The sequence below is a fragment of the Phaseolus vulgaris genome, chromosome 3, assembly GCF_051622355.1.
Source record: "Phaseolus vulgaris cultivar YP4 chromosome 3, ASM5162235v1, whole genome shotgun sequence".
Taxonomy (NCBI): Eukaryota; Viridiplantae; Streptophyta; class Magnoliopsida; order Fabales; family Fabaceae; genus Phaseolus; species Phaseolus vulgaris.
The window spans coordinates 6,412,970-6,440,674 of record NC_143500.1 but is presented as its reverse complement, the minus strand read 5'-3'; the positions used below and the strand labels follow the sequence as shown (position 1 = coordinate 6,440,674).

The 27,705-nt window shown below is 31.4% G+C and overlaps 2 protein-coding genes across 5 annotated transcripts; one reads left to right on the top strand and one right to left on the bottom strand.

Moving 5' to 3' along the window:
• Positions 1 to 5,865: 5,865 nt before the first annotated feature.
• On the top strand, positions 5,866 to 8,464 carry CRC (Plant-specific transcription factor YABBY family protein). Of its 3 annotated transcripts, none has more exons than XM_068605693.2 (7): positions 5,866 to 6,287; positions 6,622 to 6,753; positions 6,962 to 7,070; positions 7,211 to 7,259; positions 7,602 to 7,677; positions 7,841 to 7,897; positions 8,243 to 8,464. In XM_068605693.2, exons 1-7 carry the CDS (start codon positions 6,195 to 6,197, stop codon positions 8,261 to 8,263), a joined length of 537 nt encoding a protein of 178 aa, XP_068461794.1. In that variant the 5' UTR covers positions 5,866 to 6,194; the 3' UTR covers positions 8,264 to 8,464. The 3 variants fall into 3 exon arrangements, with proteins under 3 accessions (XP_068461794.1, XP_068461796.1, XP_068461795.1); XM_068605695.2 differs by having other exon boundaries at positions 5,868 to 6,287; positions 8,239 to 8,464; XM_068605694.2 differs by having other exon boundaries at positions 5,985 to 6,287; positions 6,965 to 7,070.
• Positions 8,465 to 14,831: 6,367 nt separating this feature from the next.
• Positions 14,832 to 24,970, bottom strand: IYO (RPAP1-like, carboxy-terminal protein). Of its 2 annotated transcripts, none has more exons than XM_068606401.1 (10): positions 24,557 to 24,970; positions 22,931 to 23,960; positions 21,263 to 21,357; positions 20,925 to 21,100; positions 19,973 to 20,078; positions 19,606 to 19,869; positions 19,280 to 19,465; positions 16,886 to 19,156; positions 15,635 to 15,844; positions 14,832 to 15,249 (listed from the first exon to the last, which is right to left on the bottom strand). In XM_068606401.1, the coding sequence occupies exons 1-10, from the start codon at positions 24,773 to 24,775 to the stop codon at positions 15,058 to 15,060; spliced, it is 4,749 nt and encodes a 1,582-aa protein (XP_068462502.1). In that variant the 5' UTR covers positions 24,776 to 24,970; the 3' UTR covers positions 14,832 to 15,057. The 2 variants fall into 2 exon arrangements, with proteins under 2 accessions (XP_068462502.1, XP_090156470.1); XM_090300344.1 differs by having other exon boundaries at positions 19,606 to 19,838; positions 24,557 to 24,849.
• Positions 24,971 to 27,705: the final 2,735 nt, after the last annotated feature.

Genomic DNA, 27,705 nt, shown 5'->3' with positions numbered 1-27,705 from the left:
TTAATAGGGTTAATATATATTTAGTTTCAAAATTATCTATTGTAAATATTAGTTACACGATTATTTTTTAATGAAATGATTTAACTTCATCTTTATTTTAGATAAATTGAACACGTGTTTAACACAAATATTATTGGTCACGTGACCCTGTAAGATAATGTGACATCTCATCAACGTGCTAATTAATTAACGTGGAAACAAAAGTGAGTGTCATGTCAATATTTATATTTACATTACATGTCAAGTAAATAGACTGTTCAAAATTATACAATTAAAATAGTTAAATCCAAATTCACGCAAAAAAAGAAAAAAAAGAAAAGATAAAAGGAATTTTAACAATAGTAGAGAAATTGAAAGGGCATTGAAGAAAAAAAAAACTAAAACGTATAAAAAGTTATACACTATTTTTTACAAGTCATTTCTCTCCCGTTACATTACATACATGAATTATAAGAACTTTTGTAAAAAAAAAAAAATATGTGAGTGAAACTATTCAAAATAAAATTCTATAACGGAGACATCTAAAATATTTCTTATAATATATATCAATTAATACCACCAAAGTTCAAAATTTGAAGGGCCTGTTAAAAGTTAAATATGCTACATTTATACACTATGAACATCATTCAATTAAAATCAATTTTAAAAACTATAAAAATAATGAGTTACCGAAAATAAATAAATAAAAAGTTACTATATTATTTAAATTAGATTATAGAGATAAAAAATTATTTGTATTTTAAGTAGTTTTTATTATTAAAATAATTTTTAAATTTGTATTTAATTAGCTACCTAGATTTCAGTTACCATTAATTTTTCAGTACTTTTCAGTACTATAGTTAGTAGCTAAAACCTTGGTAGTAATTAATTATTAAATTATAAACTATTTATTAATAATAAAAACTACTTTAGATACTAATGATTTGTTTAGTCTCTAAAATAGTATCTGATTTAGTCAATATAATAACTAATTTTTTTTGTCTATAAAATTAGTTTATATTTAATGATTTTCTACTAGTGATAGAATTTTAAAAACAGAATTATACACAATGCAGAAAAAAAAAATTTCATGATTGAAAAAATAAAAAATTGTAAATATATTATTCTGATTCAAAGTTTAAATAATTTCGAAGGATAGCATTCAAATTGAGTCTCCTTTCATAATGAGAGATATATTTTACAAGGTATAGTTAGTTTTTTGTTATCCTCTAAATTCTAACTAATATTGTCTAATATTTAAAGTTTGTATATTTCTCAAATGATTTCAAGTATCACAATCCCTCTATTCTTTACTATGATTTTGTGTAGTTTTATTGAATCTACCGGTTATTGATTAATAGGTTCTAAAACCGACTTTAGATAAGTTGCATTCTCTCCTAATAAGAGATAAAACTAACTACCAGTATACACGATCTCCAGGTACACGGTTTCCAAGTTCTAGCAGAGTAGGCGAAGAGGTTTATTCATGAAAAAAAAATTACGATGTAAGTTGTGTCTAATCAATTTATGCCTAAGCATGAAAACATTAGATCGCTAATATGACCTAAGTTACTTAATCAGTTTGTGGTCGTTTGCTCTAAATGTTTTATTGATTGCTCATATTTCAAATTACCATACAAGTTAAGGCTCGATAATTGTCTAAGTTAAGGAAAAAGAGCTTACTTATAGTGTTAGGCTTTAAACAAATGTCAACAGAGTTAGGTTGGTACTACCTGGTAAGGCAAGTCTTTATAGATCTTGTCTGAAAACGTTGACCACCTCATAAGGTTCGTTTTTGTAGATATTGTCTAATAAGATCAGATTTTGGTAGATATCACCTAATAAGGTTGATTTTTGGTATATATCATCTAATAAGGTAAGTTTTTTAATGTTTCACCCGAGCTGGAAGTTGGTCATAGTTAACATTTTAATAATCCAGTCGAGCTGGATATGAGATTGATCACAGTCAACAATTTTAACAGTCTAGTCGAGTTGGGGTCGATGGTGATCACAGTGAGCAATTTTGACAATCCAACTGAATTGGGGTAAAGGTTGATCACACTCAACAATTTTAACAATCCAGTTGAGTTGGGGGTAGAGGTTGATCACAGTAATAAATTTTATCAATCAGCCTAGTTGGGGTCGAGGCTAATCAAAGTCAATCGTTTTAATAATCCAGATGAGCTACGGTCGAGCTGATCAAAGTCAGCAATTTTATCAATCCAGTCGAGAGTTGGGGTCGAGGCTTAGCATAGTTCACAATTTTAACAATCCAACCAAGCTAAGATCGAGGCTAATCATAATCAACAATTTTAACAATCTAGTTGAGTTGGGGTCGAGGCTAAGCATAGTCATCAATTTTATCAATCAAGCTAGGGTTGAGGTTGAGCACAATCAACAATTTTATCAATCTAGTCGAGATAGAGTCGAGGTTGAACATAATCAACAATTTTAATAATTCATTTGAGTTAAGGTCAAGGTTGATCGTAGTCAATAACTTTATCAATCCATCTGAGTCGGGGTTGAGGTTGAGCATACTCAACAATTTTATCAATCCAGTATGGACGGGGTCAAGGCTGAACTAAGCTTAGTTAATAAATTAAATAATCTAGTCAAAATGGGGTCGAGGCTGAGCATAGTCACTTTTATCTGACCCCGTGATAAACATTATTGTTTTGGTTCAAAGTCTAAATGAATTAAACTCAAAACATTCAAATTGAGTCTCATTGTTCATAGTGAGAGATGTATTTTATAAGTTGTAGTTAGTTGTTTATTATCATCTGAATCTTAACAAATATTATCTAAGCTTTAAAGTTTGTATCTTTCTCAATTGATTTCAAGTACCATAAGTAAATATCCATTTATTTTGGCTAATATTTTGGGTAATTTTATTGAATCTTTTTATTAATGATTAATAGACCCTATAACAAACTTTAGATAAGTTACATTCCATTTTAATAAGAGATCTAACTAACTACTAGTACATGTATAATTTTCGTAGAAAGAGTGGAGATGAAATTTTTGGTGATGATAAGCATAAATCACTTCACTTCTAAATCAACTTCAATTTGATTTAATTTAATTTTATGAAATCAAATCCATTGAAATTTAAATTTGCAAATAATCACTCAAATACGCATATATTTTATCAGTATGTTAAAAATTGGGATGAAATGCGCTTTTTACTCTCCAAAAGATCTCAAAATTCAATTTTTGGGGATGATATTATAATGTGGACATTAAGGTTTAGGTTTAGTGGAAAATGTTGGAGATAAGTGGAGTTGAAACTTGTATTTAATGTATGCAACCCACTTGAAAAAGAAAGATCAATCTTTTGAAAAAGATGTCCTTATATGTGTCATTGTGTCTATTTATTTGTTTGTGAAGGTAAATAATTTATGAATATTAAAAAATAATATTTTGAAATGTTTTTTTAACTATTCATAACTTTGTGTTGGGATAAAGAAAATTTCAATGGATTGAAATTGTCTTTTAATATGTTGAAGTTACTTAAAACCTCAAAAAGTTATGTAGAGATGTTTAATCGGTTAAAAATTTGTTATTTAACATGTTTAAATCTCTTTGTTTTAAAGATGTTGTTATTTGTTATGGTTTAGGGTTTAACATATTAGAGATTTAAATTAATACATAGTTATAGTTGTTCCTTTAATTGAATCAATTGACTTAGCTTATAAATATTAAAATAAATAAGGATAGTTTTGATTTAGTTGATGTTAATTTTATTTATTTTTAGTACTTAAATTTATTTAATTTAGTTTCGGTTAAGCTGATTATAGTTTTGTTTATCTTATTATCCCTTTAAGTTATTGTTGACTATGTTGATGCTAATATAATATATTTTTTAATATTTATTTAAGTTGGTCAAAGGTAATTTATGTGTTAGAAATCTCTTTAGATAATGAACAAGAATCATATATTATTTTTTAATCTAAAAATTCAACTTTAAAGATATGAGAAATCTTTCCATTCATAGTTTTTTCTCTCACTTTTATATAATCTTTGCACACTCATTTTCTTCATCCACGTGCATCTTCTTTATACTCATATTTTGATCTTCTTCATTTACACTCAGTTCCTTCGTTTATATTTATCTCCTAATCCACAATGATATTCTTCATCCTATAATTTTTTTCTAATTTTTTGTTTGTATTTAATTTTGTTGAAAATAAAGACGTTCTTATATGAGAAACTTTTTCAATTTAAAATGGCTGAGTTGATAAACTGGTACAGATTAAAAATAAATTTTATTTAGTATTGATTTAGTCAATACTAAATTAAATAAATTTTAAAATAAAAAATATATTAATGTCGACTTTGCTGATATTAACTTATTTTAATTAAAAATTAATTTAAAAATTTATAGTAAATCAGCTGACGCTAATCAGTCTTTAACAATCGACCCTAGTGAATTAATATTTATAATATTAGATTACTGCGATGCAAATCCGATACTATTAAAATGAGATGCTTTTAGTTATGCTCATCTATTTTCTTCTAGTGATAGTAGTGTTTTCACAAAACAATTAGAAAAAATATTTAATTTTTTATTTTTATTTTTAAATGAGTTACTCCTTATATATATATACTTCTTTCAGTTTTTTTATTTCAATATCGTAACTAATTTTTCTTTCTTCCTATTAATTAAATGAAGGGTATAACTAAAAAAATTATATATATTATTTTAAAATGAAAAGAAATGAGAGATACAAAGAAACGGAGGATAACTTTTAGCGAAATGTTACCACCAAGTGCCATAATGAGATTATGGTCAACTAATAAAAAACAATTTTTTTCCTTTGTTTATTGATTTCTTTTTCTTTATTGGATTAAAGTAATCCTAGATTTTATCACTTTTTAAAAAAAAAAATAGTTATGATTTTAGTTTCTCAAATTAAAGTAAATCCTTTGAAAAAATATTTTGATGTCTCAAATTTAAAAACATAATTTTATTTCTTAAAAATTATTGAAAATACTAAAAAAAATATGTTTATAAATTTTAGAAAATAAAAATCAAATCCATCTCAATTTTCAGTAAAAAAAATATAATTAAAAATTTTAAGCATAAATCACTTCATTTATAAATCAAATATAATTTAATTTAATTTAATTTTATGAAACCAAATCTATTAAAAATTAAATTTGCAAATAATCACTTAAATACACATATAGTTTATGAATATGTTATTTAAAGATTAGGATAAAACATGCTTTTTGTTCTTCAAAAGATCTCATCAAATTCAATTTTAATTCCTATAAAAAATTAATTACATTTTTAATTAGTCTCTATATTTTAACATAAACATAATTTCATTTTTCATTGATTATAAACTGAAGCCATATGCCACTTGTTGCAAACATTCGAACTGAACACATTACATCATTTGCATTAGATGTGAAGCAAAACAAACCACCATTTTCTCTCTAAAATTTCCAATGTGATTGTAAGATAATAACACAGATACTCAAGTTTTCTTTCTACAAAAACTATACATGCATACAAAATGACTCATGCTAATGAAATAGTAAATTTCTTAAATCTATGCAGATTCATAGATAGCAAAACCTAAAGACTGAATGCCCCTATAAACTTAAACTAACAATAAAGGCATTGATGATTAAGAGACTCAATAAACTTGTTAAAATTTAGCTAAAAGTTACTGTTTTTGTTTTCATTAATGGAAAAGCCACATAAAGAACAAAACTTGATTATCCACATCAAGGTACATTGATGATTAACAGAATCAGATAAGTTGTATTTGAAATAGGATTTTGTGTAGCTCATGTTACTGAGTGTAGATATATATATATATATACATGTATATATATATGTGTGTGAGATAAAGTAACGATATTTTGGCGATTGTAGATGGTTAATTAGTGTCAGTGCTCGGTGCAGGTCATGTCTGCAAACAAAGCGTGCAATATAATGCTGCAGCAAATTGTACTACTACAAGACCAAGTGGTAAAACTACTCTTCTTTTTGACGCTACCCCACAACACAACACAACACAACACAGCACAGCACAACACAACTTCATCTATCTATATATCTTCCAATTCCTATTCCTATATATCACCCACTGACCCTTTCAAGTTGCTATCTTAAACCCTACAACTGCAACATTTTCCTCCCTCTGCTAAACCTACTTACTCTCTTTCACGCTTCTCCTCCTAACCCTTTGTTCCTTCGAAATATGAACCACGACGACAAACTCACCATGGACCTGGTTCCACCATCTGAACACCTCTGCTACGTTCGTTGCAACTTCTGCAACACTGTCCTCGCGGTAACTTCATCTTTAAACACTGCAAAAATAACACATCAACCATCACTCATGCTCTTATTTATTTTATATACAACTTCTATGTATGATACAAATACATATCCAAGGTTTTGAAAAGGGTCAGCAAATATGATTTCGTTTCAACATCAAGGTCTGTGAGACCATTTGTATATACCTATTGGAAAATGATTGTGAAACATTTTATGAGGAAAACTAATTTGTTAAAAGAAGGAGTACAAGCAGTACTCAGAAGTACATTAAGAAAAACAATGTTTCCTAAAATTGAAAGAGGGGACTAGAAATATTTACATGTAGGGTCATGTTGATGTTTGTGTAGGTTGGTATTCCATGCAAGAGGCTGTTAGACACTGTAACAGTGAAGTGTGGCCACTGCAGCAACCTCTCCTTTCTGAGCACCAGACCCCCTAATTCTCAAAACCAAAGCATTGATCACACCCTCAGTCTCCAGGTTGTGTACCCTCAGAATTAAATATTAATATCAATTCATGAACAACCATGTACATTCTACACTATTTAATACTTCTGTTTCAGTTTTGTTCTTCTTGTTATGCTATATTTGTGCGTGTGTATAGGTTTTTCTTTGAGATCAATAGTAGAGTGATTGTTTGGTTAAAGAAAAAGTGAGAGTATGTAAGCACCATCTGTTTTGTTTCCAGCAGGGGTTTTACAGTAATGCCAAAAAGGGACAAGCATCGTCTTCATCTTCCTCACCAACCACATCCAACGAGTCAGTGTCCCCAAAAGCAGCATCTTTTGTTGTGAAACGTACGTAGTTACCATAGATCGAACAACCCTTTTCAGAACCCTCTCCAAACAAATATAACATGACACTTACATAATCATATGATGTGTTTTTCTCAATTCCAACCATGTTATGTGTTCTTGTTTTTTTTTTTCTTTGGCAGCACCTGAGAAAAAGCACCGTCTCCCATCTGCTTACAATCGTTTCATGAAGTAAGTGCAAAAGAGAAGTGTACTTTTTTTGTCTTTTGCTATCACAAACACAACCCACCCACACCATCACCACACGCTGCACTTTTGCATTCTCTCTTATACCCTAAACAGTTTAACTGAGTTTTTTTTTTCCCTTCTATTGGTTATCATGAAATCTAACTTTATTCATAAGTTTGACTGTTATGAAGCACATAATCATTTCTGAAAAGGCTTATTAGAAATATATATTTAAAAAGGTCATCATAAGTCATTTTCATATCAACTTAAACTAGTGTTTCCAAATGAATACTCAGACTCGTTGTATAACATTTACAAGTTGGTTGGTTTTTCTGTGCATGTCAGAGAGGAGATACAGCGCATCAAAGCAGCGAACCCTGAGATCCCACATCGAGAAGCTTTCAGCGCTGCAGCCAAAAATGTAATTATTTTTTCTTCCAACGCTCAGTTTAGGCTTTAGGGTTAGCACTGCGCATGCTTATAACTAGCTTAATGTTTCTTGAAACTCACATATATATATATATATATATATATATATATATATATATATATATTCCTAATTTCTTGTGCTGCATAATTAACAGTGGGCAAGGTTCATTCCAAATTCACCAACCAGCTCAGTTTCTGCAAGTAAAGTTAATGTGAGAATTCCTTATCCTTATATATTACTAAAGTTTAATAATTTATTCAGTCTTTTACAATTCTATTAGCTTTATCTTTTGATTCTTATATTTTTGTTTTTACAGGTATCATTTTAGTTGCTTTTAGTCTCTATAAATACCATTTTTAATTTGTTTTTAGTCCCTGTTCTCTAAATTCATGTAATATTAGCAAAACATAAAAACTAATGAGAATGTTTTTGAAATATAAATTTTAAAAGATAACATTTGTTTAACTAAATGAATAATTTAAGCTATCATTAGTTTCTTACTTCACCAAGATTATTAATTATGTGTTAATTTTCATTAACTGGTTTATGCAGACAGATTGATGGAGCAATGACATGATGGGAGAGAATTGGAGCAAGTTAACTTAATTAGGTGTCACTTAGTTATATTTAACTAGCTGTTGATCATTTTCTACATCTATATCTTTTAATTTCCTTCTGTTTCGAGATGAACTTTGTGTGTCCATGTAGATCTAAAATGTGTTTAATTAAAGGAGGCAGAACTTCTGTGCCTATATGTACTTAATTAGTACTAATTAAATCTTTGTCGATCTAAAATGGTTATGCTAAAGTAAGTGTTATGTTCCCATAATTTTTCATTCTGCTAACACATTGTGAAATATTTATAGGATAAATAGGAAGAGTTTGAAAGTAATGTTGCATTTTCATTCAATAGCGAATTTTTACTTGAATAAATGTTTATTTTATCAACAAAGAAAGAATGAAATAAATAAAACATATTTTAAGAATGTTTCAACTTTATTATATTAAAACCTTATTATTGGTTGATTTTTAGTCATTTACTTCGGCCTCATCTTTAAAAAACAATTGTTATGTCCTTAAATATTATAATTACACTCAACCAAATCAAAACAACAAAACACAATAAATCTAAAGTAACTTCAAATAAGTTTATTATGGTCATAAGATTTCCAGTATAGTTTGTTATCAGTGTTTTGAAATCATAAACTTTTATATATATAATTTGCATGAGAAATGTACTTTTTTTATATATTGGAGTTGGATCTTCTTCTTTTATTATATTAAATAATATTCTTAAAATATAATAACCACCTATTACTTAAATATAGGTTGTATTTTCTTGGGGCCTTGCCCCACCTGTCACTAAAAAATAGGGAAAATTGAAATATCAATTTAATTTGTTCCATGTGAAAAAGGCCTTGATCCGTTTTCTCTCTATTTTTTAAAAATATTCATATTTTTACCATTTATTTTCTTAAAATCTAATGATTGTAAGGAATAATTAATCTCAAGCATTAAATTTTAAACAATAAAAAAAAGATAACAGTCGTAGTATTACTTTTAAAATAAATTAATATCTACATGTTTACTTTATAAAGTCCTAAACCCCAATTATATAGTCGTTAGTATAAGATTATCATAATTGGATGTGTCCAAGTTAACATTGAATTTTATATTTAATGCAATGGCATGTATACATAACCATGGCCATACATGTATGAGATAACTCTTAACTACTGATTTCTCGCCAATTCTCTACTTCTGTTCGGTCCATATATTATTATTATTACTATTATTATTATTACTATTATTATTATCATTATAAGTTTAATTATTATTACGGTTCTCAACTCATATCATTATAAATAAATTATTTTTCTATAGTTTGTGATAACAAAATTGTACCACACTACTAAAAAATTATTAAATAAAAATTAATTAGTTGGTATATTGATTAAAATAAATATTATTTTAGAGTCTAAAAAAATTATTGATATCTAAATTAGTTTCTATTATTGATAAATAGTTTCGAAATTGCTATCTAATTAGTTGCTTAGGTTTTAGCCACCAGATATTTAGATTCTAAAGTTGGTATCTAATACCTTAGTAACTAATTAGATATCAATTTAGAAACTAATTTAGATACCAATATTTTTTTAGTCTCTAAAATAATATTTAATTTAGTCAATATAACAACTAATTACTTTTTGTCTCTAAAATTATTTTGTATTTAATGATTTTCTAGTAGTGTAGATAGGCGAAACAATTAATATATATTAACATTATGAATATTAATCACCTGTGGATAATCATATTTTTTGCTGGTAACTTCTCTAAATGGTTATAACCACCACATCATGGTCGCGAAGTTCGACAATAATATTTATAACAAAAGTGATTACTAGTACACGACATATCTCTCTCAAGTCTATAAATAGAATCACAGGAAGTATTTCTCACTCACTCATATTTGATACTCAATTAATACTAAGATATTATTATACTCTTATTAAATTGAGTGTCAGAGAGTCTTCTGTAGGTAAACTTCTACTTTACTTTATTAGTAAAGTTCGACAATCCTTCAAGACAAAGATCTATCTCCTAGCGAGTATTTGTTGGGTCTATCGTGTCACTCGCTATCGGGCCGCTATCGGACCACCCAAAATATATAGTCCCACGCACGAGCTTCTATCTATCACTCTCGGCGTGAGGGGGGTGTGTTGGAGATCCCACATCGACTAGAGATTAGAGCCTTTCGTTGTATATAAGTGGGTGCAAACCTCAACCCTATGAGCCGGTTTTATGGGGTTGAGTTAGGCTTAAAGTCCACTTCGTAATATGGTATCAGAGCTATTTTGAGCCTATCCTAATTTGTTGGGCCTATCGTGCCACCCGCTATCGGGCCGCTATCGGACCACCCAAAATATATTAGTCCCACGCACGAGCTTCTATCTATCACTCTCGGCGTGAGGAGGGTGTGTTGGAGATCCCACATCGACTAGAGATAAGGACATTTCATAATATATAAATGGGTGCAAACCTCACTCCATTGAGCCAGTTTTATGGGGTTGAGTTAGGCTTAAAGTCCACTCTTTCTTAATATGGTATCAGAGCCATTTCGAGCCTATCCTAGTGAGTATTTGTTGGGCCTATCGTGCCACCCGCTATCGGGCCGCTATCGGACCATCCAAAATATATAGTCCCACGCACGAGCTTCTATCTATCACTCTCGACGTGAGGGGGGTGTGTTGGAGATCCCACATCGACTAGAGATTAGAGCCTTTCGTTGTATATAAGTGGGTGCAAACCTCAACCCTATGAGCCGGTTTTATGGGGTTGAGTTAGGCTTAAAGTCCACTTCGTAATATGGTATCAGAGCTATTTTGAGCCTATCCTAATTTGTTGGGCCTATCGTGCCACCCGCTATCGGGCCGCTATCGGACCACCCAAAATATATTAGTCCCACGCACGAGCTTCTATCTATCACTCTCGGCGTGAGGAGGGTGTGTTGGAGATCCCACATCGACTAGAGATAAGGACATTTCATAATATATAAATGAGTGCAAACCTCACCTTATTGAGCCGGTTTTATGGGGTTGAGTTAGGCTTAAAGTCCACTCTTTCGTAATACTATCATCACTGAAAACTCGAATTTGCCACCTCGAACGACTCAACGCCAAATCCAGAAAGAACATTTGACGCTTGTGGGGCCCTGGTAAAAATTTCCTAGGACCATAAATCGTATAGTTCCAACCAGAAGACAAGCAACCAGTATATCTCAGTCTATAAGGCATTCTTCGATCCTAGAAGCGCAGAAAGCTCACATTGACTAAGCCATGCAAAAGAGTGAAAACACAGTGAAAAATGTCATCAATTCTGTAATGCAAAAGAACAAAACTACGGTTCAAAATGTCATCATTGGAGTACATCAAGACATGGAGATTACAAACTCAACATCAAACCGAGATGCAGAACCTTTGACAACAACTTCGTGAGGAGATCCATGCTATTCGACATGAGATGCAACAAAACCGAATAGTTCATAGATTGTAACATCAACCAATGCCTGAGTGGGAAGGCTAGTGACACTGTAGGCTTCGTGCCTGGCAGCCAGTTGTTGTTGAATGTGATATAGGGTAGCTTCTAATCTTAACTGAGGTTGAATATATTCTGGTGTGATTGTCCTTCTTCTTGGCATAATGATTGTCATCTGAATTGGTGCAGTGAGTCAAGATGTATGATTTGTTAATGGGAAGGCCTGATCATACACATTGGATAGCTCGGGACTTGTACTCCAAATTCCTTGCACAACTTAGAGATTAAATTGGGAGAACCTAGAGGCTTTGCAATACCTCTAACACTAACTTGAGATATCCCACTTTGAGCAATCAATTCAGATACATCCACAATAATTTCTTGAGTTATGCCAAATTGAGCTTTATACATGGTCATTGGAAAGATGTTTGCAAACATCACACTTTTTAAAACATTATATCACTACAAGAAAATCATTAAATAGAAACCAATTTAGAGACCAAATATTATTTGTCACTATATTAATTAAATTATATATTATTTTAGAGACTAAAAAAATTATTAGTATCTAAAATAGTTACTATTATTAATAAAAAATTTAAACTAGTTTATAAATTGATATCTAATTAGCTACCAAGTTTTTAGCTAATAAGGTTTTAGCTACCAATTAACTTAGATTCTAAAATTGGTATATAAAACTTTGGTAACTAACTAGATACTAATTTAGAAATTAATTGATAAAATCAATTAACTCATTTATTTTATTTTATTTGAACTTGTGTAAGTTGGTTTTTAGAGAAACTCAATTAATTTGTTTCATTCTTATTTTTGTTTCATATAAGTGCTTATAGAAAAGTTTGCTTATATATATTAGTATATTTGGAAAATGCATATAAAATTACGGTGATATCATAGAAAAATTAAAGTTGATATTTTGTCAATTGATTATTTTTAATCATGAAATAAATTCAAACATATTTTTTTTTATCAGCAAAGAATTAATTTAAATTAAGGGGATACAAGAGGGGTATCCCAACCCTTTTACAAAATCGAAACCCTATTTTCTTCTCTCGCTCAGAGAAAATTCAAACACATTATTGACGTTTCAAACACAATAGTTGTCTAAAAGTGAAAATAGCGTATTCACGTTTCAAATGAAAAACAAAAACCGAAGTGGTTGTTCCTTGTAAAACAATGCTTCCAAGTTTTGGTTGTACAAGAAGGCTCAATACACATGATAAGTCGTAGATTATTGTTGAGAATTTAAGCTCCATTAATTCATATAGAATGCTCCTAAGCTCATTCACAAATTACACGAATGATATCAATTTTGAATTATTATTTTTTATTTCATACTCAAATTAATAAATATAAAAATGACATTATTTTATTTTTTTAAAATTGAAGAAAACAATAACATGTGGAAAAACATGCACCCAAAAACGATGAAGGTGACACAAGAGATGAGGTGCAACAAAGGAGATGAAGGCACACACGAGAAAGGAAGAGATGAAGAGAAGAAAAGACATGCAATAATTTATTTATTTCATATGACAATATAAGAATTAAAAACAAAAAAAAATTAACATAAAAAATAAATAAACTAACCCATTAATATGTGGGCTAACATGGCCTTACTCAGGCAAATTCTTCCTGCACCATATCAGTTTTAACCTCCACCATATCAATTTTATAAATTTCCAAAACTACCCTCCTGCACCATATCAATTTTAACCTCCACCACCATATCAATTTTTTAAATTTCCAAAACTACCCTTATTCCAAATTAAAAAATCCAAAATAATAATTATAATTGAGAAATAAAAAAATACATGCTGGAAAAAAAATTCTGAACACAACTAAACTGGATAAAAAAAATTCAGAATTCAAAAATATGTTCCGAAAATTGAAATCCAAAATATTTCAGATAAAACTTTCAAAAATAATTTTTCCCATTTTTGTATAAGGTTATTTTCATCATTTAGGAGGGGTATTTTTGTCATCTTCTAGAACTGATTAGGTGCATGCTGAAATTCATATGATGGAGGGAGAAATTGCCACAACTCTTTAGTATTTATTTTTGCAGAATGTATTATTATCTATTCTGGATTTTGATTTATGGAATAAAGGGAATTTTCGAAATTTTAAAATTGTATTGGGTGCAGGTCAAAAATGTTGGGTGTAGGAAGAATTTGCCCCTTACTCATACTACATAGGATCAAGCTAAAGAAAATTATTTAGCAATTTCTCTCTGCACCATATCAATTCCAATACCTAATATTCTATTGAGAATGACAAAAATGCCCCTCTTAAATGACAAAAATAACCTTACATAAAAAGAGAGTGTAAATAAAAATTACTTCCGTAACCTTTTGTTCAGAAATATTTTGGATTTCAATTTCCAAAACACACTTTTTAATTTTGAAAATTTTATCCGGAATGGAATGCATTTTTAATTTTGTCTTCCAAACTTTTTTGTCCAGAATGTATTTTTTATTTTTGAATTATATTTACTATTCTGGATTTTCAAATCCAGAATAAGGATAATTTTGAAAATTTGAAAAAATGATAGGGTGTAAGTTAAAATTGATATGGTACAGGAAAAAAATTGCCAAATTTTTTTTATTTAAGTTGATTTTGAAGCTTCGTCTAATCGTAAACATAAATTACATGTGAAAACCTTATATATACGGAATGAATTAAAATAAAAGGAAAAAGAATAATGTTTCTTTCTTTCCATTGTATCACTTCAAAGTGTTTAATACAAAAGAAAAAAAATTGACAAATAAATGAGTGAAAAAGAAGAAAAATAAATGAAAAGTTGAAGTTATTCGATTGAAAAAGTTGGAAAATATATAAATTAAAATTAAGCATTTTGACACTATTTAGTTTTTACAGAATATTATTATTATGATGTCTGTTATTTATTTTTATTATTAATTATTGATTTTGTCAAACAATGGATAATACTCAACACCAAACTCAAACTCATTTTGGACTACATTTGAGTGGTAAGAAAAGAGATAGGAAGAAAAAAATGAGAAAAAATTGTAGATGTAAAGTGAGATTATAGAAAGGAACTTGATAAAGTAAAAAGAGTAAAAGTGTGATGAAAGAGAAAGTTGAATAAATGTTTATAATAACAAAAATTCTTTAATCCTTTCATTATGTACATTGCATACCTTATGAAATGGTTACCATAATGAAAAAAAAGACTCCACTCTAACAAAAATAAATACCAATATCATGTATGCTCCAATAGTACATCAGAAACCCCATTGGAAAATCCTATATACAAGCCTTTGTTGTTCTTTCTTATATCATTCTATAGATTGGTTAACTCTTCTCTTCAAGAACGCCCTTCAACTTATCTACTACTGTCAAAAGAGAGGAATTTCCCTCACAAGCCTCAACCAATATTTTGAATCTGGACTCTAACCAACTCTTTTCAGGAAGCACACCATTCAGCTGCTCGTCCATGACAGATGTTGATGACTTGTTATGGTGAATGAGGTTCAATAACATTCTCTGTAATAGAAGTTCCATTAGTAATGTTTGGTTACACCACTATAATGCATGTGAAATTGTAAATACAGATGCAACAATGTATAGAGATAGGGAAAAAAATCTTAAGTTATACTTCATCCATGGCTATAGAAGATACTGCAACTAGGATTTATCTAAGCAGTGATGTCTCACTGCACAATCTTGAGATTTTATTTGGTAGGCACAAATGCTAGTTGATACATCCAAACAAATATGATGACAGAACAAGCACACACATATTCACATATACCATTTGATTTCCTTAATCAGATTCAGATTGGAATAATTAATGGAAGCACAAGTTCTGAATGGAGATTTGCCTCAACTACAATTTGTCCATCCCCATCAGGGTTAAAACTTTGGTTACCTCATGTTGCGATTTCCCAGCATAATCTCGCAAGAGAGATCTAACAAGTCTGTTTCGCAGCAATAGCTTATCCGTGGGACAGGCATGAAATATAAAAGAGCAAAGATGATGAACAACAAGAGTATATGCAACTGATCCTCGAATTGCAGCTCTGTCAAGGGCATCTGAAACCCACGACTTTGCATAAGCCTCCAAAATTGCTTCATTATCCTGCAGAGAGATACAGTACACCATTAAAGGTAATTTAGATACATTGTATTGCTGGAGCAACCACTAGTTAGGTACTTCCTGTTCTCACAAAAGCTTCCTTGAAGTGCATAATGCTACAGTACAACAAATAAATGTCAAACATAGAAAATTATTTAACACAAATTCTGCAACATGGCCAATACAGCAATAGATTAACATGACCAAACATTATCCATAAAGTGAGTGTTTGATAAGATCAATAAGAGCTTGTCTGTAATCACCATCTTCATTTTTCTCCTCTTAAAATTCTTCTTCATGTTCAATGAAAATAAATATTTTCTCTAGTCAAACACTACACCTCTGCTTTCACATAACCATCGCAAGGAGCAATATTATTATCTATACCTTCCTTCTGTTACATTTTTTTATTTTAACCTATATTGGTTAGTCCACTGCAAATACTAATAGTAGGGCTAGGCAAATATCTAGAGAAAAAAAAATCAGATAATACTGTTATGCATCCTTTAACATTTTCTGTGATTGTATTTAACATGTCGTTTTTGGGATTAGAAGTCCTAACAGGTAATCTACAAAAATACGCCGCATCTCTTAACCCCTAACACACAAAGTAAATGCCATCAAAGATGAATAATGCATCCTTTTAAACATTTAAAAAAATCAATATTTTAAACAATTTTAGTTGATGCAAGAAAATCTTGTACTTTGTGGCATGTGCTTTTATGATTTAAATAAAAAATTTAAGCAACTACCCTTCTAAAATTTACAAAAGTATAATAAAATACAAATAAACTTATATATTATATTCAACCAAATATCTTTAATATAGAAAGAAAAGTCTTAAAAAACAAACTTTAAATCTAATTCAACCTCACAAAATGAATTTGTAAGGTGAGATTTATGCCTAGTTATATACTATAATTCTAGTTGATGTGATTGTGAATCTCCAACAAAACATTAAAATAACAAGTACTCAAACAGTATAAGAGCAAGCTAATGATTCATAGCAAAATAGTTTCAATATTATGGAATATGTTTCCTTACCTCGGTAGGTTCAAGGTATCCTTCAGCACTTGACAAACACTTTTCTAAAGGTGGCAAAAGCTCAAGAACACGAGCATTGGATAGTGTATTCCAGGCAGCAAGGCGAATGGAAGTTTCAACACAACGATGTAGATAAAGTGAAACTTGCCGGCCAAAAATCACATCACCATAAGACACAGCAGAAAACTGCTCTATAAGCTCTTCGATGAAAGTTGGGTAACTTTCATGAATCTCAGATTGGAACCGCAGAAACTCCTGATTCTTTTTATCTTCTGAAATAATGTCTTTACTTTGGTTAAACCTTGCCCTATCAAGAAGCTCACCATAAAGATCCTGCAAAGCTTCAAAATTATCCCTGCTCCGATCATGTTCAAGTATTTCCATTCCAACAACAAAATTGACAGACAAGGAATGTAACTTCCATGTTAATGATACATGATGAACAGGAGAAGGAATGTGCCCTTGATAATTGGACATTGCTTCAACACCTAAAACAAAGAAAAGTCCACATCTAGCAACTTCAAGCAAATTAGAGGGATTGTGTAGTACATCATCAACTTTGTGACTACCAGCTCGCTTGCTATGGAAAATTGTTGAGATTGGACTGAGGTAAAAGTGAGCTGGAAGTGGTAGTTTCTGGTGAGCCCATTCTAATGTTAAAGTATTACAGCATGGACTTGTCATGGAAGACATGTCCAAATCCTCATAAATGGTTTCCAAATGAGAACCAACCTTTGGAGAAGTCTTAATGCCAGAAGAACTACTGCCATCAACAGCTTTAGACTTCACCTTTTCAGACAGCCATCTGCTCCTAAAATGAGAGGATAACATATTGCTGAAGTGTATGTAATCCGCTTCTTCATGTTGCCAGCTAAAGGTTTTACCCGTCTTATTAGAGAGATAATTCTGTATACAGAGATCAAGGTGCTTCAATAAAGAGACCTGGAGCAGGAGATCCAATGTCTTCTCTACAACAACCTTATCTCTAGGCCCTGCAGTTAAACACAATCCCAAGCTGGCATTAACCCTTTGCACAGCGAAGGCTGTTTCTTCAGTCACGACATCTTTAGATGCTTTTTCAAATATTTCCAGCAAACAGACAAGAAATCTTGCATCTGTTTGCGCCAATAAAACTGTCATTGACCAAAATCCTCCACCTGGGGCACCCCATCCAATTCCTGCTCCTGGTACAGGTCCTCCTCTGCCAAATGACTCAATGGATTGTACGTGGTGCCACCCAGAAGAAACTGAAAACATGAAAACATCAAGCATATACCTCAAGTCAACCATAAACCCATTCACGATGCCACTCTTGAGTACTTTTCCTTCTTTCTCGAGACTTTGTTCTTCTTGGCTTGGGATGCCAATCTTGGCAGACTGTATCAGATTATCAATAGTAGTAATAATCTTCAAAATCCCATTTAGACAACAGGTGGAAGCTAAAGACATTTCAATATCATCCTTCTGCCTTAAATAAATTAGTTCCTTTATAAAAGATTCACCTTCAGAATCTCCACCACATTTTGTCCCAACAGATGCAGAAAAGCCCAAAAGCCAATGTTTGATCAACTCAAGTCCAATCTTAGGTACAAATTCTGGAAGCCATGGCACATGGCCTTCAGTTTCGTGTGGGCTCATAGTACCCCCCCATGTCATCCTTTCAAGCACTCTGAAAAGCATGTTAGTCACTGCAGTATACAACCACAACAAAGGAGTTGATGAAAAACCTCGGAAACTATAGTCGCATCTCCCTTCTTGCTGACCCTCAAAGAATTTAAATACTTCTGGATCACTTCTAGTTGCTATCCACCTTATGGCTAAGTCAACCATTGGACCAACATAACTCCAAGACCATACCTCTGTGTCACCAGCAGATTCTGGAAGTTGATTGTTTAAACATTGCTTTGAATATAAATTTGGAAGTCTTCCAGACAAAGACTCCAGAACAAGGTATGCTTCCCTGGAGATGGAAGTATATTCATTGAAAACATTGTTTTCAACAAGTTTTTCAAATGAAAGTGGATTCAACCAAAAACACAAGGCAGGGAACATTTCAGAGAAGTAAGACACACAATATCCATATTGGATGCAAACCCTCCAGAAACGCAGTTGTTCAACAATCAGAGCAGACATGAGTTTACATTTTTCCTTCCCTAACCTTAGCCACTGGTCAACAGAGGAAGGACTTTGATATAAATTCCAAATCATAGCCTGAAAATACCCTTTCTTTATAAACTCCAGACAAATTATCCGGTTTAACCGAGCTAACACCTTTTCCAAAATAAAATAAAACATTAGGAATGATTATCTAGATGCTGATGCAGAAATAACTTTACATCAGTAACAAGGGAAAATGTATCAACCTATAAAATAAAATGGAAAAGTCCCACTCACCTTGAAGAGTCTTACAGATTTTATCATAGAAGATCGAATTTCAAAATTGTCAGCAGTAAATCTATTCACAATTGTCTGAACAAGTCTTTCGCATTTCAGTACAGCATTAGCACATGTAGGTGAATGTCTCGCTATGGCAATAAGTATAGAAATAATACTTTCTTCTAAAGTTGTCATAGGATCTGTCTGCAACCATTAAAGACTAATGAAATTGACATGGAAGTTCAAATATTCAAATTTGTAAAATAGAAATATCCATAACCTTTGTACACATAATCTCATGACTTCTAATGTTTCAACATGATTAATTATTAATTAAGTTTTACCTCCAAAAGATAACGAAGTCTTGGAAGGATTCCCATGCGAACTAGACCTACAGTAAAATCTTGCCCAGCAATAACTACATCATCTTGAATAGTATGTTTTCCTTCAGTCTCATTATCATTATCCATTGAATCATCACTAAAAGGGAGAATATTGGAAGGTTTGGCACTGTACTTCCAGAAACCCCCTTGAAGAAATCCAACATTAATATCTGGTTTGCTCCTAAAAACTGGAGCTGTGCAAATATCCATGTCACAAGTTGCTATCTTCAGGAATTAAAAAACTAAATAAATCAGATGGATATAATTTTAAGCACAATAACTGTATCGAATTAAAAGATAATAACTCTAAGATGAGAAATTCAATCACCTCAGAGATATCACAGTAGTTCTCATTTTCATCACAACTCAATACACATTGAACAACTTTTGCACAGGCCAGAACTACAGAATTGTGATTATCATCAAGACATATCCTTCAAAAATATCAGAGCACAACTGTCATCATGTGATGCTCATATAGGGGACAAAATAATTAAATGACTACACAATTTGAAAGAATTGAAGTATTCATCAGAATATCTATCATAAGCTACTCAAAATAGAGCATCAAACACATCATAATAATACCATCTAGTCTCACCAACACTGTGGTATTAACTAAATGAGGAAAAAGGATGACGAGTCAAGTACACAATCTAAACTCCCACTCTTCCAATTGAATTTTAGAAACAGCTATGCATGTAATAAAATTACCCAAGTGGGGTCCATGAATGCAATCTAGGAAGAAGACCACAATAAAGGCCGAAAATAGGAAGATCCCATGTACACAACAGCGAACCCAAAACATAATAATTAACAAAGCTTATATAAGCAAAGAATTTGTTAATATATAAGAAAAATATACAAATATAAGAGGATAAGAAGCCTCAAGAACTAAAGACACAACAACCAAAAATTAAGGTAAAAAACAAAGATCAAGAGACATATAAAACATACCGATGTCTCCATTGATCCAACAAAAAAAAGCCTAAAAAGACCATAACCAGAACACCACAAAGAAGCTAGGAAAACTACTTGATCCCAAGTCAACTCCGTAGAAGACTCAACAAGAGACGAAGCTAGCATTTCTATCCAAAAAAGTATCTCGAAAGAAAAAGCAAGAACACCAAGACCTTTTGACTTCTCTGTTAGAATCAAATCCTCTAAAATTAACATACAGGAACTGCTGAAGATTCTTGGAACAAGGCCAATATTCACTGAAAACACCAAACAAATTATTCCAGAGAAAGGGACAACTTGGACCAAAAAGTAAAATTTACCTAAGTGACAACACCAGCTCAGGTTCTGGACCCAGTGCAAAAGCCCAAACAGCCTCCCAGTCAACTTTGTCCTCGGGTTTTGTCATATGCCGTGTTCTGTCTTTACAAATATTGTGCAATGCCTTATCAAGTAAAGATGACAGGAGATGCAATGCAAGGGCCCTTTGTCCAGGAATCTAAAAAAATTTGGCAAATGTTACATTACTAAAGGGGAAATATTATAAATTTTCTTTATCCAATATCTAATTGTGATTTGTGAAGCCATCCAAACTGTTCCAAATTCAGACATCCAATGTACTGCTATATCCAACTGAAATATGTTACAACAAATAACATACCACACTTCTAGTGAGTGCCACTGCTTCTTTAATTGTATAACCAGCAGCACCAGGGTCTCCCTCAGTCCGCAGATAGTCGCGTTCAGTGAGATTACCTGCATCATGACAAAGAATTGTCATGTAGAAATTTAAAAATTTATATGTTAACCTCCAGCCTATTTCCAAAATAAACATGATATCAATGAATATAGCATAAATTCTAAGACTTTATGGATATCAATACTTACTAGCAGAAATATAGAATTTTCCAGACATCCATGAATATAATCTGTATTCAGACCTCCATTCTGTTTTATGCAAATGCTAACAACTAATATGCTTAATATAGAACAGGAAGCTAATAGAATTTATGAACTTGGAAACATTTGGAAGCAAAGGAAGCTTCAGTAAGAACAGTATTGTAATTTCTAGTACAATTGGGGTAGGCAGGGGGGTTATAATATTCTCAGCCCACTGCTCTCAGACAGACCATAATTTAGCAACACCATTGATCTTAATGTTTCCTGTTTTGTATTTACCAGAAATATATTGCCTAAATCATACACATGGAAATGGTAACATGTTGATATAGATTAAATTTGGAAAAATAATCACAAACTTTACAAAATCTCTCTATAGAAGCCAGCTAAATTGAAGGCAAATATTGGATTGATGAATATTCAAAATGCGGCAAATGAGGCAAAATCATGCAATTGTACTAAAATTAGATTCTCAAACTGATAGAAAGGGGAATAATGAGAGAGTATGAAAATTTTATTATAGAAGGAATTTTAAAAATTAGTTAGCTGTTAGCTGTTGACAGCTGTTGTGGGAAGGGGGCTGAGACTTTCTTTTAGGAAGCCTATATATTGTTTTCTTATGAGGTAGATGAGGATGAGGATTGTTTTGTAACAGGGAATGCCCTGTGTGAAAGGAACTATTTTCCTTTGTAAACCTTGGTTTGGATGTTTTCTGAGAAGTAATACCGTTTGGAGGGACTACCCCTACAATTTCTTTTCTGCATTTTACCTTCTTTGTCAAAGCTCCTAACAAATTTGGTTTGACCTGCCAGATCATTGAGTGGCATAATGGAAAGTAGAGTGAATGCTTTCGAGAAATGGACCAGCGAACAGAGGAAGAATATTTCAAACTTGAGATCAGACATGACTCTAGTAAAAGAAAGCATACCAGATATGAGAGAAATACAGGAACTGTTGTTGAAATCAAGAAAAGAAAGAAACTGTCAGATGGAGGAGAAAATTCAATAGGACAAGAAAAGAGAAAAGGAAGACATTGACAATAATGGATTTAATAAAGATAAGGAAGAACCACTTCGCCCTAGGGTTAAAAGGGTGGAGTTGCCCACGTTTGAGGGAACTGATCCGTTAGGATGGATAGCTCAAGCTGAAAGATACAGAGGTACAAAACGTCTCTCATTACATTTTTGGAAATAAACACAGTTACTTTCTTCTTCTGGAAATTCATTTTTTTTAGTTTCAGATCCAGTTTCTAAATTAATCTGTCAGCAATAACTGACCAATAACAAAATTCTTAGCCAACATATATCAGTTAAATACAGAATCCAGAACAGTACAAGGAGATACTATAACATGCAGGGATCATACAAAGCATCATCCTAACATTATAACTCAAAAGATAGTTAAAAAACATAAGAATAGAAAGGTGTACCGTAGACTGATGACCGTTCAGAATCCACAACATCCCCATCCAAAGAAAATCGTAGCTCCCTTACAGCCTCTACTCTACTGCTCCAAGAATTCCATAAGCTACTACTAGCGGTGGTTGAAGTCTGTGAGCTAATTTTTTTATCATCTAGCTTTTCTTTGGATGGTGGCGTCGTCAATGTTTGAGAAACACCATTCTCTGTGTGCAGATGCTTGGCAACCTGAAGACTGTGACTATATCCCTTCAAAGATTCTGAGCCAATACCCACTTCTGACTTTAAAATATCACGTTTCTTCAATTTCTCCTGCCCCCTCTTCTGTAGTACTTCTAGTAATGCAGGACTCATCTTCTCCATTATCTCAGCCTGGGCTTCTGCAATCTCCTGAGCTGACATTTTCTGAATCCGAACTTGATTCTCATAATTAATTTCACTTTCCAGTGACATAGACTTTTGGTCACTTATAATACTATTCGAATTAGAAAAAGACGGCATGCTTGAATTTAAGTGAGTTTGCCCTGGTCTTTGCTCCTCTAGGGATCCAAAATTGTAATCAGGCATCCTCTCAGGGCAAATCTGGTCTAATCCAGAAGCAAATTCACTTTGCTCCTGATGATCCACCTTATTTGATGTATCTATATCCATAGTCTTGGTTGAATTGATAAACCCACCATCTGAGTCATCTAGCAGTGGTTTCGTATCCAGTTTCATTGGAGAAATGACATTATCATCAGAAGATGAAGTTTTCTTGTTTCTACTGTTACTGTCATTTTCATACTTCTTTTTCCCTGTAGTTTGGCTAAAGCTTGACACCCCCTCCACTGATTCCTTCCCCAAGGAAGAACCATCATCCGAACTGATCTCTTTCCATTTTCTAAAATCCAAACCCGTTTTTCTCCTCCTTTGTACCGGCTTAGCAAAGGCTGAAACTCTTTCAAACTCCTGGAAAATTTTATCTTCTTCATCCTCAACATTATTGTCACTATCCTCAGCCTCACCATCATCATCCTTTCCACTTCTCAGTGGTCGCCAATGCTGTAAAACCACCAGAACCTAACTATCAGTCCAAAAAGCTTACTACACTTTACACAAATTACATTCATAGTAAACCAAAATGAGTCACCACAACAGTACATATTTTCATTTTTCATAGCCTTTCTAAGACCTTTGAGGCTCAACAGACTTGATGAAACGTTCATTGGGTTACTCCTACACAGATTTTTTTCACGCAAAACCAGGTAATGATAACTAATTTATCCTCATATCTAACGGGAGACAAAGAAATAGAAAATCCCTCTATTTCATTTGTTGCGTTCACTCAAAAACACACAGAGGAAGAAAAATGCAGTGAACCACACCACAAGCCAAAACAAAGTAGAACTCCGTATATATCTCCCAGTAACACTCACGAAATCTTAATTCAAGCATACCCTCGTCGGTTAAACTCACTATAAGCATAGCAAAAATGAGAAAAGACTATTTTTTTTTTCTTTTCATACTTTACCCATAACAACACACCTTCATTCCAATTAAATTCAAGCAAGATACGATACAATATACGAATATTAAAGCTTTACAATCAAAAGGGTAGTAGCCAAAAGGGGAGTTGAAGGAGAATAAGGGGCACTTACAGGGCCATGTGAACGGTGGCGCGCAACGGGGAAAGGAAGAACAGTGGGTTTAGGAAAAGAGATGAAGGGTGTTGTGGGGTTATTGTGTGAATCAGAGATACCCTTTTCCACGATGGAACCAACCAATTGAGAGGCATCTTTTTCGTTTATTTGTAGTGAACTCGTGTTCAATATCTTCACTTTCTTAGGTTGTTCTCTGCCCTTTTGATGATTCTCCATAGCAATTAGCACACACTTCACCAACACAACACAACACAGAATGTGAGAGGGACTCAGAGAGAAGAGTGAAGAACAAATAATAAGTTCAGAGGCAATTTAGTATTTTACTCAGCTATGTGAGATACAGGTGGAGGTAATGGGTGCAAAAAGAAACACCCTCGAGACTTTTCAATGCCGATAGAAAATTAAACCTCCACCCAATTTTTTCAATATTCTTATGAAATAACGAAAATAACCTTAAATGAAAAAGAATATAAAAAAAAATACTTCTAAAATATTTTTTACAAAATATATTTTGGGATTTAAATTTTTAGAACACATGTTTTAATTCTGGAAATTCTTATCTGGAATATATTTTTAGCTTTTATGTTCTAGATTTTAATTTCTGAAACACCTTTTTCAATTTTGGAATGCAATTTTAGATTTTGTGTTCCAGATTTTTTGGGAACACATTTTTTAATTTAGGAAATTTTTTTCTGAAATATATTTATAGATTTTGTGTTTCAAATTTTTTTTTTTAATGTATTTTTTGCATTTCGAACTTCTTTTTTAGAAAGAGATTTTTACTTTTGAATTACATTTTTAAAATGTGGATTTTGAAATCCGAAATAGTGAGTAATTTTATAAATTTTGAAAGATAACAGGGTAAGAAGAATCGATATTTTCTTCATGGAACTCCTACTTTTCTATCCCAGTCTTCTCTAAATGCACATCCATACTTTTTTTTGTGAAAAGTATAATTTATTCATTTTAAATGATAAAATTTGAAAGGCATTTTTTGAATTTAAAAATACATTCTATATTCTAGAATTTAAAATATAAAATTGTATTCTAAAGTGTATAAAAAATATCTTTTAAACTTTACAATTTTTTATTCCAAACTGTAAAATTTGAAATGCAAATTTTATATTCAAAATTTTACCCATAAAATTTTGTGATCCAAATTATAGAATTTGGAATAAAAATTTACATTCTGAATTGAAACAATATGGGGTTTCAAAAGAAAGTATGGAGGTGCAGGAACAATCTACCATAATATAGAGACTCTTTCTTCCTACACCTCCATACCTTCTTGTGCCACCCCATACTAAATGTGAAAATATTTTATTTTTTTTTTTTCACTTCCTTGAATTTGAAAAGTCTATGAATTATATAATCCGGAATATATCCAGATTACATAATCCGAAAGTCAATTTCATATTTAGAAAAGACTTATGGATTATGTAATCCGGAAGCTAATAACACATATGAAAAAAAAGGCTTTCAGATTACATAATTCGGAAGCTAATCTTATGTATAGAAAAGACTTTCAGGTTATGTAATCCGGAAGCTAATCACAAAAGACTTCCAGATTACATAATCCGGAAGCTAATTCTGGATCTAGAAAAAGACTTCTGGATTATGTAATCCAAAATATTGAAAACGGTATTTTTGGAATACGAAAAATTTATGGGGGTGGCACAAGAAGGTATAGAGGTGCAGGAAGAAGCAGCCTAATATGGAGGGTAAATTTCCTTCATCCTATGCAAATTTAAGCCCATGCTATTTACACCTCTTTTTCTGTTATTTAGACTCCCCTTTCTCTTTCCTAAACCTCGCGGCAATGATTTTGGTACAATAAGGATAAGTTAAAATCAAGTTTGTTTCTTTCTATCAAATTAAAAAAATAAGATACTTCTCAATATCTTAATATCATTTTTTTTTTCTCACGAGGTTTTGGTTGAAAACGTTTAGTTAGAAAATACTTTTCCAAAACAATTTTTTTTTTGTGTTTCTTACACTTTTGAAAAGTTTTTAAAAGAACATCATTGATTTTCATATGCTAGAGTCTGCTCTCTGAAATGTTATGAAATAAAAAAATCTATTTCAGAAAGTATATTAGGAGATGTAAAAATAATGTCTATGAAGCCTTTCTATAATGTTTTCTTTAGAATTCAATATATAATTTTGTTTATATGTTTTAACTTTTTTAACGTTTTGGAAAGTACTTTTGAGAATACTATTTTTATTTTTATTTTCTGCAGAGTATTTTCTAAAATGGTAAAAAAATAAAATGTTAAAAAAATGTTTTTTCTAGATAACCATGACTCAAGAATTAACTTGGTTTGACCATAAGAAAAAATGAACTTGAAGAACAAAGCATTTGTAAATAACAACATCAGAAAAGATTTATAAGGTGATTCAGTCCCAACATTTGCTTTGAATATATAAAACTATCCTTTTTCAATCTAGTTTGAATCTCACTATTACTAATATCTATATTTAAATTATATATATATATATATATATTTTGCATATCTTATATCCATCCAAAAATTATCATATCATTACTTCATTTTCAACAATATTAAAATTTTGATTATTTGTAGTCTTTTGTGGATACGACAAACCCTCTTATCAACTTTACTATAGTTAGTCGAGTCCACTTACTAAGAATATTAAATTAAAATGCTCTACAATTAGTGGGACATCCAAATTTTGAACAAAGTATCAACTACATTAGAGGTCCAACTATTTTACGAGAAATAGAAATAAAATTACATAAAATAAGTAAATGTATATCAGATTTTAATAGTTTTTAGAATAATTTTGGATTGAAAATTGCATCAAAATAATACATTAGATTTTTATTATTTTTAGAAGACTTTGAAGAAAACTCTAGTGAATAGTTAGAATAAATGAGCATCTCCATAACCCACCCCAAACATACAAGATGATGATTTCTACTCATTTAATCCCCAAGTACAGTATTATTTCTGGGAAAATATATACCCTGGAATTTTTTTTGGAATAAACCAAAATATTTTATTCTTAGAAAATATCTGTAAATAGCATAAGATGTTTATGATTATCAAACCAGATTTTAACTATTTCCAGGAATCAGAGTAGCTACAATACTATTCACAATGAAAGTCCAAGATTCTCAAATA